The 9806-nt window shown below is 36.8% G+C and overlaps 1 protein-coding gene across 1 annotated transcript; it reads right to left on the bottom strand.

The window, feature by feature from the left end:
• Positions 1-479: 479 nt before the first annotated feature.
• On the bottom strand, positions 480-5571 carry LOC108319542 (early nodulin-75). Its single transcript, XM_052878157.1, has 2 exons — positions 5180-5571; positions 480-933 (listed from the first exon to the last, which is right to left on the bottom strand). The coding sequence occupies exons 1-2, from the start codon at positions 5569-5571 to the stop codon at positions 480-482; spliced, it is 846 nt and encodes a 281-aa protein (XP_052734117.1).
• Positions 5572-9806: the final 4235 nt, after the last annotated feature.

Raw genomic sequence — 9806 nt, 5'->3', positions numbered from 1 at the left:
GACACGTGTATCTCACTAACGCTTTCCACTACCGGTTCTGACTCAGCTCCACGTTCGACAGTCGGCGTCCGTTAGTGGATGTCGGGCGCCGCTGTCGTCCATGTGCGCTCTGAGGTGGCGCGCTCGCCGCTTGCCACGTGGACTCCACCGACGCTCGTCAAAATTTTATTTTATTTTATTTTTTTTTTCGAAACCTTACATAACATCTACCAAATAACGTTTAAAACGTATCGATTTAACAGTGAAAAATCTAATATTATATGATTTTAAACAAACCTCAAAAAATAAATATTAAAAAACAATTAAATTCTTTAATATAGAAATAAAAATATTAATTAAGTATATGATGACACATGCTTATATCATCGACACTAATACTTATACATTACATTAAAGTAGCAAACTCTAGCCAATTTAGGTTTCAAATTGCAATTATTGTAGAGCATCCTTAAAGCTTTGATGCAATTTGAAACTTTTGGCTAATCGGAACCTGGTGGATCAATTGGTCGAAAGTTGGTTGATTCCACGTTATGACCACCATGTCCAGGCCTCCTCGGAGGATGTGGATTGTTTGCGCCTTGTTGCTCCTTCGGTGGAAACTCCTTTGTGGTTCCAATTGGCGGTGGCTTAGCATGATGTCGTGGTTCCTTGTGTGGTGGTTTACCATCAGGATGTGTTGAATCACCACTTGATGGTTTAATACTACGATCCGGTGGTAAACGACCATCAAACAAGGTATATTTTATGTGTGGTGGTTTATCATTATGATGTGATGGTTTACTATCATCATCATGTGATGGTTTATTATTATGACCATCATGTCCCAGCTCTGGATGTTGATTTCCTGTGCCCTGTTGCTCCTTCGGTGGCAACTCCTTTGTGGTTAGGGGTGGGCAAATAGAATTGAACTGCACTGTACTATTAAAATCTGTACTGAACTAAAAACTAATTTGTATAAACTGAACTGAGCTGTAAAACAGTTCAGACAAACTGAACTGTTTTTAATTTTATCAAACTGGACTGAACTGAACTATACTAAATTGTACTAAACTACAATATAAACTAAACTGAACTACTAACTATACTAATTTTAAACTGAATTATACTAATTTTAAACTAAATTGTACTAGTTTTTAAACTGAATTGTACTAGTTTTTAAATTGAATAGTATAACCATACATGTTCTTTTTAATTGAAATTTATTTTAATATTTATTTTATTTTATTCATAAGTGTCTTATGTCACGTCCCATTTATTAAGGTGATGAGTCACCACTCTGCTCCCATAAATGCACCGTGCCACGTGGGCTGAACAATTAAAATCCACCCGCAGAAGCCCTACATGCACGCCACTTGTCAATTTGGAAACTTCTGAAATCAGTGGTGGGGTGCAGGTGTCGTTTAGAGGGACGCTCGTCCGTCTGACAGTGGGATTTGAACAAAAGTAACTTTTCTAGAAAATCTCCCACTCTCTACGCGCACCTTCTTCTCTTCCAAACTCAGACTTTTCCTTTTCTCCTCCATCTCTCTAGAACTCTTATCCTTCTCTCTTCTACAACTTAACATCCTTTGCTCCGTTCACGTTTCAGCACCGTGAGAACAATCCCTACACCGTGAGCTTCATCTGGAACCGAACGGTTTTGGATTCTGAAACGGGTAAGTTTCATGTTCTTCATTGTTCTTCCTTAGCTACATGCAAGCCTCGTTCTGAATTTGCATGCACCTTCTCTGAACCAATATTGGTTTTCTGTAATTTTTTTTAGCTTAAGGAGTTTTGGGCTGAACGTTAAAGGTAGGAGAGGTTATACTGAGATCTGGTTTCTTTCTGAAGAACGAACGCACATTTCACAATCCGGGTAAGGGAAGCTTATTAGATTTAATTCATATGATTTTCTGTACTGCATGTGCGTTTATGTGATGTTTGAAGTATGATTTATGATATTGGACTTTTTGGTATATGAATATGATTCTGAAATAATGTATGAAAGTGATGCAATGTTCTATGGTTTGATTAAATTGAAAATGAGTTGTATGATGAGATGATGTATGAAAAAGTATGGATTTTGTACTATGATATGAGCAATTTAATGTATAAGAGTTTATAATGAAAAATGTATTTACTGTAAGATGAATCTGAATATGAAATTCTATGTTAAAGAACGATCGTTATCGAAATGGTCTTTGACCGTTCGTTATTCTCAGTGTCATCTTTGAAATAGCTGAACCCTTTCATTTGGAAAGAATTCTAATCGAGTACGAACACCCTCTTATAATAACCTTGCGTTTTGAGCGTTCGGCCAAACGTAAATATCCTGAGTATTGTGTGAAAAATTGAGAAGCCTGAGACTATATTCAAACACTTAGTCATATTGTTCAAAATCTAATTTCAACATTTTAATTTATGAAAAATCCTATTTCAAATATCTTGAATCAGCGATGGGTCTCGACCTAAAAGCGTACGTCCTAAGTGGCGCTCGGTCTTAGACCGAACGCTCGTCCTAAAAGTCTAAATGATAAGTAGCGCTCGGTTCTATACCGAACGCTCGTTCTTTCCGTAGTTATCAAACGAGCGGTAATAGCGTTCGTCCTGAAATTGTAATAGCGTTCGTCCTGAAATTGTAATAGCGTTCGTCCTGAACTGAAATAGCGTTCGTCCTGAATTACCATAAGCGTTCGTCCATAAATTTAAATAGCGTTCGTCCAATAGATCTAGTAACGTTCGTCCAAAACTTCAGTGACGTTCGTTCAAAACTTTATTAAATGCCTATTTTCGCGCTCGGTCATTGACTGGCGGTTGGTCTCTTGAATTACCTCGTGTCCAGTTTAATTATCTAAACCAGTTTGTGACGTATCTATCCATTGGATTCGTTCCAGAGTTATTGAACTTAAATTATTCTAAGTATTTTCCAGATCGTACTAGATTGAGTTCATCTAACTGAGTCAAGTTAATATGAAGTCCGTCTAATAACCTGTATTGGTTTTATTCTACTCGTGAACGAACCTTCTTGGTATTGTATTAACATTCGTCCTCTATTACAAAGAGGGCTGGACGTTCGTTCTTTTATGAAAGTGGAACTAAGAATGAAAGTGTGAATAAGAGGAAAGATTAAGATGTGTGAATGGTGTAAGAGATGAAATTATGATTGTTGAATTTGAACGAGCGTTCCGGGGAGGAACGACTCTTGGTTGGAAATTGAGATTTGTAAAGTATGAATGTGGTAAGCTTAGCTGGCGGGTCATCCTTATATTCCGTGAGTGCTCGTTCTTAAGTAGAGAGGAGTATGTCATGTGTGGGAATGGCAGGAGGTCTTAGTCCATAACTGTAACTTGGACAGAACGGACTAACCTCAGGTGGCTGTTGGCGAGTATTCCAGCTATCCCACCTGGGTGCACGGACGTCGTAGCTACACAGAATTCATACAGTCCGGACGGTCGGTCTAGTATCAGGACTTTGATTGAGTTAATGGATGAATTGAATGTATGTGTTGTGATTCATTTGATGTATCTGATATGTTTGAAATGTATGTTTGACTTGAATTAAATTCAATAAGCTTACCCTTGCACTTTCCATTGTGTTGTCTGTATATGTGTATCCGTCTTGTCCTTGCGATGATCATCCGTGTGGATGTGAGCAGAAGGAGAGGCTTCACTGGAGCAAACGCTTGAAGAGGAAATCATAGCTGAGGAGAATCTCGTAGAAGTAGAAGTGAAGGCCGAACAGTAGCGCGTTCGGTTTTTAGTTAGTGTATTTAGGATAGCGGGCCGCTTGTGAGCGAGCGCCCTTTTTCTTGATGTAAATACTTGGACGTTCGGTATTTTTATTTTGTAAACCGTTCGTCCTCATTGTTTTGTAAACGCTCGTAACTTATGTATGTATGTAAGGCCATTCGGCCATTATTTGAACTTTGTTCTCTTTCTTTGTAAAACTGCTTTATCATATTAATACATGTTAATATTCTATTATATAGTTGCTGACTGTATAATTTTGGGATGTTACATCTTACAAATTAACTTTTTAATTATTTGATATTATTATTTTCTATTTTATTTATATTTCTTTTATTATTATATGTGTATGGAAATTATTTTATTATTTATTTATTTATTTTATTTTATTTTTTTTTTATTTTTTTATTTATATTTATTTTGTCATGAATATTATATTACTTTTATATTTATTTTTTAATTTTTTATTTATATTCTTTTTATATGTGTATATAATTTATTTTATCTTTTTATCTACTTATTTTATTTTAAAATAATTTTTTATTTATATTTATTTTGTTCCCTCGTAAAATTGTTTTATTAATCAATTATTTATTATTTATATTTTATTATGTAAAAATTAAACTAATATTTATTAATTATTATAATATAATAAAAGATGATACTAGAAAAATTACTCTTAATAAACGTTTGTTAATTTTTTTGTCATTTGATATTTCTATAATATTAATTATTTTTGGTACATTACTATTTTTTTATGATATTTTATTATATATTCATTTAATAAAATTTAACGTTGGAAAATATATTTTAGTTTTAATATGTAAAATACTATCATTTAAAAATAATAATATTGATATTTATTTTAAAGTAAGTTGATTTTTAAAATAAATAGTTATTTTAGTGTATGCGCTTACACACATTTTAATATCATTAAAAGTTTTTTTTAATATATTTTTACATATTTAATAATATGTTAAAGAATATAATATATTTAAAGTATTATTTTTTTTATGTAGTCTTTTTTTATGATTTATATTACTTAATCATTTAATAAAATTGAATTTAAAAAAATATATTTTACTTTTATTACTTAAAATAATATTATTTAAAAAGTAATATATGTTTATTGATGAAAAAATATAAAAATTTGTGATAAAAAAATTTTGTCTTAAAAGATTCATTATTAATTTTTTATTTGAATGGTTTCTTTTATTAATATTTTATTATTAAATAACGTTTTCTTAGCATGATGGAGCAATTGAACGGGAATTAGAGAAGAAAAAGTAGTAGATACAGTTTTTACAGTTAACTGAACCGAAACTGTTATAAGTTCAGTTTTTAAAAACTAAACCATAAAATAGTATACTGAACTTTTAGTAAAAGTGGATCAGTTTTTTTAAGTATAATATAGTATAGTTAACTATAGTACAGTACAGATCAGTTAATTTTACCCAGCCCTATTTGTGGTTCCCATGGGCTGTGGTTTACCATGATGTGGTGGTTCTGTGTGTGGTGGTTTACCATCAGAATGTATTGGATCACCACCCTGATATGGTGGTTTAGCATTATAATCCGGTGGTAAACGACCATCGTACGATGTATCTTTTATGTGTGATGGTTTACCTTTGTGTGATGCATCTTCCATGTGTGGTGGTGGTTTACCATGATGTTTGGGATGACCATTTTCAATATGTGGTGATGGTTTATTATGATATGGTGGTTTGGGAGTATGTGGTTGTGGTTTAGCATCATTGTTTGCTGGTGAAGAGGGTGGAAGGATGGCAAGGGAGCTTGTAACCAAAAGAAATGCTATCAGTAAGACTAGCATGCTTTTGGGAGACATCTTTCATTAAGTTCTGAGGAATGTGGATAGTGGTGAAGAAACCAGGGCATAGCAAGTGGCCTTTTATAATAGTTATATTCCATTATTCACTCTCAACAAACACTGTTGCCTCCTACGTAAGCTTAAATCCAACGACATTATTGCAAAAATATTTGTGTCAAGGACTTTTACATAGTGCCTTATAACTTTATGCATTTTCTGATGTTTATGGAGCCCATGAAAGATAAGTAGAAATTAAAAAAATATAAATAAAGACAGAGAAATAAATAAAGATGTTTGTTTGCGTAAGTAAAATGTCTCAAAAGTATAAACAATTTTTTTCCATTCATGAATGTGTTAAAATTACTGTCATATCTTGTTTCATCTCGCCAGTATGTAGTTGATTTTTGAATTTTTATAAACTGTATAAATTAGAAATAATTTTTATTATATAAATCATTGTCAAAATGTATTGTCACGTCCCATTTATTACTGTGCTGAGTCACCACTGTGCTTCCATAAATGCACCTCGCCACACGTGCACCTCCACTGACACGCCATCACACCCACTCTGCATGCGACTGCCAAGTGTCGTGTTAGAACGTTCTAAAACCTTAATGGAATCCAAGTGGCAGCAAACGAGTGGACGTTCGTCCTAAGTGGGGAGAGAAATTAATTTTCAGAAAAACTCTTCCCCACTCTTCTGCACACTTCGTCTTCTTCCCCAAACTCTGGATTTTCAAATTCTCTACCTTCTCTCTAGAACCTTCATCTTCTCTCTACCGTAACTCACCATTTCACTGCTCCTTTCACGTTTCAGCACCATAGGAACGTCCCCTGCACCGCGAGCTTTAGTTCAAACCGAACGACTTCCAATTCTGGTAAGTTTCACTTGGACGATCGATTCTGGAGTTCCTGTAAACCGTTTCAGCTGCATGCAACGGTGTAGGCTAAACCCTTCTTTTTCTTTTGATTAGTTTAGTGGGAAAGCTTAAGAGAACGTTGAGAGAGCTTCTTTTAGACGAATCAAGATCCACCCCTTTAGGACGTTCACTACTGAATCCGGGTAAGGGAAGCTTATTGTGATTTAATTTATACTGTATGCTGTATGCATGTTCGGTATGGATTGTATGTATGAATTGTATGCTAATGTATTAGTTATGAACGATCGCTGTTACACTTAATGAATGTAGTATGCATTGGTTGATTCGTATGCTGATGGTTGCTTGGTATGAATGATTAATGAGAACTTTATAAAGTATGTAATTTGATATTTTGGTACGATGTATAAAGTATGAACTGAAATATGATAATATGAATTCTGTAATGTATGAGATTTATGGTGGAGATAGATTATAAGATATGAATCATATGAAAAATCTGGGCAAAATAATAGTTCTTACTTTGATAATGCGCGCTCGTCATCGAACGGTCTTCTACCGTTCGGTTTTCCCTGACAATGAGTTAGAGTAGGATTTCTTTCATTTGGAAAGGATTCGACTTAAGAACGAGCGTCCCCTTTTGAAATGCTATTTGAGCGTTCATCCTAATAGCGCTCGGTTTATACCAAGCGTTCGTCTTAAGTAGCGCTCGGTCTTACACTGAGCGTTCGTCCTAAATTGTGCTCGGTCTCAGACCGAACGCTCGTCCATTTCAGTAAATTGTAATGAGCGAAAATAGCTCTCGTCCTGAATTCCCATAAGTGTTCGTACTAAATTTAAATAGCGTTCATCCAATATATTTAGTGACGTTCGTCAAAGTCTTCGGTGACGTTCGTCCAAATTATTTTATTGAACGCCTACTTTCACGCTCGGTCATTGACTGGCGGTTTGTCCCCTGAATTAAATTGTGTTCGGTTTATTTTATTCAATCAAGTTGTGAGGTATCTATCCATTGGATTCGTTCCAGAGTCATTGAACTTAAATTATTCTAAGTATTTTCCCGGTCGTACTAGAGTTAGTTCATTTAACTAATTCAAGAAGTCTTTCTCGGTCTCGCCCTCGACGTTCGTCCTCGTTATGAAGAGGAGTGAACGTTCGTCTTTTTAAGAAAGTGGAACATAGAATGAAAATGTATTCAAGAGGATAAATTAAGATGTGCGAACACTATGAGAACTGAAATTGTGATTTTGGATTTTGAACGAGCGTTCCAGGGTGGAACGACTCTTGAATGGATATTGAGATTGTAAAGTATGAATGTGGCAAGCTTAGCTGGCGGGTCATCCTGATATTCCGTGAGTGCTCGTTCTCAAGTAGAGAGGAGTATGTCATGCGTGGGAATGGCAGGAGGTCTTAGTCCATAACTGTAACTTGGACAGAACGGACTAACCTCAGGTGGCGGCTGACGAGTATTACAGCTATCCCACCTGGGTGCACGGACGTCGTAGCTACACAGAATTCATACAGTCCGGACAGTCGGTCTAGTATCAGGATTTTGGATGAAATTTATGTATAAATTGAATGTATATGTTGTGAACTTACTTGCTGGAATTGATATGTATAAAATGTATGTTTTGGTTTGAATTAAATTCAATAAGCTTACCCTGTGTCTCTTTCTTGTGTTGTCGTTCGTTCTTGAACCTTCGTTCTGTTTATGCAATGATCATCCGTGTGGATGTGAGCAGATGGAGAGGCGTTACTGGAAGAAACACTGAAAGAAGAAAATTTGGAGGACGCCAATCTCGTAGAAGTGGAAGTGAAGGCCGAACAGTAGAGGCGTTCGGTTTTTAGTTAGATTAGCGAGCGGCTGTGAGCGAGCGCTCTTTTGTGGACTGTAAATAGTTGGACGTTCGGTCTTTGTTTTGTAAACCGTTCGTCCTTATCTTTTTGTGAACGCTCGTTAAATTATGTACATTTGCGGCCGTTCGGCCTTTTTCGTTATTGTCGTGCCCTTTGTTTAAAACTGTTTTGAATTATTAATATATGTGATTATTCTAACTATATAGTTGATGACTGTATAATTTTGGGATGTTACATATTTGGTATCAGAGCAGTTTTGTTCTCTTAAGGACGCTGTAGGTTATGAGTGCATTGCGTTTTGCTGTGTGCTTATTGTGTGATTGATGAGTTATTGTTTTAACTCTTAGTCATGACTAACGTTCGTTTTCTCTGGTCCAGAGAACAATGGCGCCTAGACTTCCTCCTCCCCCTCAGCCTAACGAGCCCGATACGTCCAATAGCGCAAGATTGATGGAGGATGTGATTGATAGATTGCAGCAGCAAAATACCACTTTAATGGAACAGAATGCCACGCTGATGCAGCAGAATCAGAACGCCATGCAGAGCTTGGAGGCCGCTCGTGCCAGCTCTGAGACTACACAGCGGCAACTGATGGAAATTCTTGCTGCAACCAGGGGCACGCCGGGGGCGTCCTCTTCTAATGCTACACCTCATGCTGAGTGGAGTTTGGAAAGTTTTCTTCAACACCGTCCAGCCAAGTTTAGTGGGACGTGTCTTCCTGATGAGGCAGATCAATGGCTGCGTGACATGGAGAGAATTTACAACGCTAAGATGTGCCCAGATGAGAACCGTTTAGCCTTCACAGAATACCTTCTAACGGGGGAAGCGAGCCACTGGTGGGCGAGCGTAAGGTCCATATTAACGGACGCTCACAGTCCTGTTACTTGGGAAGTTTTTAGGAGAAAATTCTATGAAGAATATTTCCCAGATAGCGTCCGTTTCGCCAAAGAGGGGGAATTTCTACAGTTGGGTGTGACGCTCAGTCAAATTAAGGAAGATATAATGGAAGGCGCCAGTTGCTTCTTGATCATGACGCATGAAGACAGAGAGGTCGCGGATAAGAGTTTTGAACGTTCGTCCAACAAGTACACTGAAGGACGAACGGTTGTGGACGAATTCCCGGACGTCTTCCCGGATGAGGTGCCTGGATTGCCTCCCGTTCGTGAAGTTGAGTTTACCATAGATTTGGTAACTACCGCGGCTCCTATATCCGTTCAACCATATAGAATGGCACCCGCTGAATTGGTGGAGCTTAAAAAGCAAATTGAAGAGTTGATGGACAAAAGGTTCATCCGTCCAAGCGTGTCACCTTGGGGAGCGCCTGTGTTGTTGGTGAAGAAGAAGGATGGCAGCTCTCGGCTATGCATTGACTATCGGCAATTGAATAAGCTGACCATCAAGAACAAATACCCCCTGCCTCGCATTGACGATCTACTGGATCAATTACATGGAGCGAGCGTCTTCTCAAAGATTGATCTAAGATCGGGATACCACCAGATCCGGGTTAAGGAAGGAGAC

This window comes from Vigna angularis, chromosome 5, assembly GCF_016808095.1.
Source record: "Vigna angularis cultivar LongXiaoDou No.4 chromosome 5, ASM1680809v1, whole genome shotgun sequence".
In the NCBI taxonomy this organism is placed as follows: domain Eukaryota; kingdom Viridiplantae; phylum Streptophyta; class Magnoliopsida; order Fabales; family Fabaceae; genus Vigna; species Vigna angularis.
Note: the sequence above shows the minus strand (reverse complement) of the source record. Positions and strands in the feature narration are given on the sequence as shown.

What these genes read in the sequence shown, in the direction of transcription:
- LOC108319542 (XM_052878157.1), bottom strand. Translation starts at nt 5,571, where the DNA reads ATGTCTCCCAAAAGCATGCTAGTCTTACTGATAGCATTTCTTTTGGTT. An exon ending in GGAACCACAAATAGGGCTGG is followed by an intron (nt 934 to 5,179) that starts GTAAAATTAACT and finishes TTTTTAGTTCAG; the next exon opens with TACAGATTTTAATAGTACAG.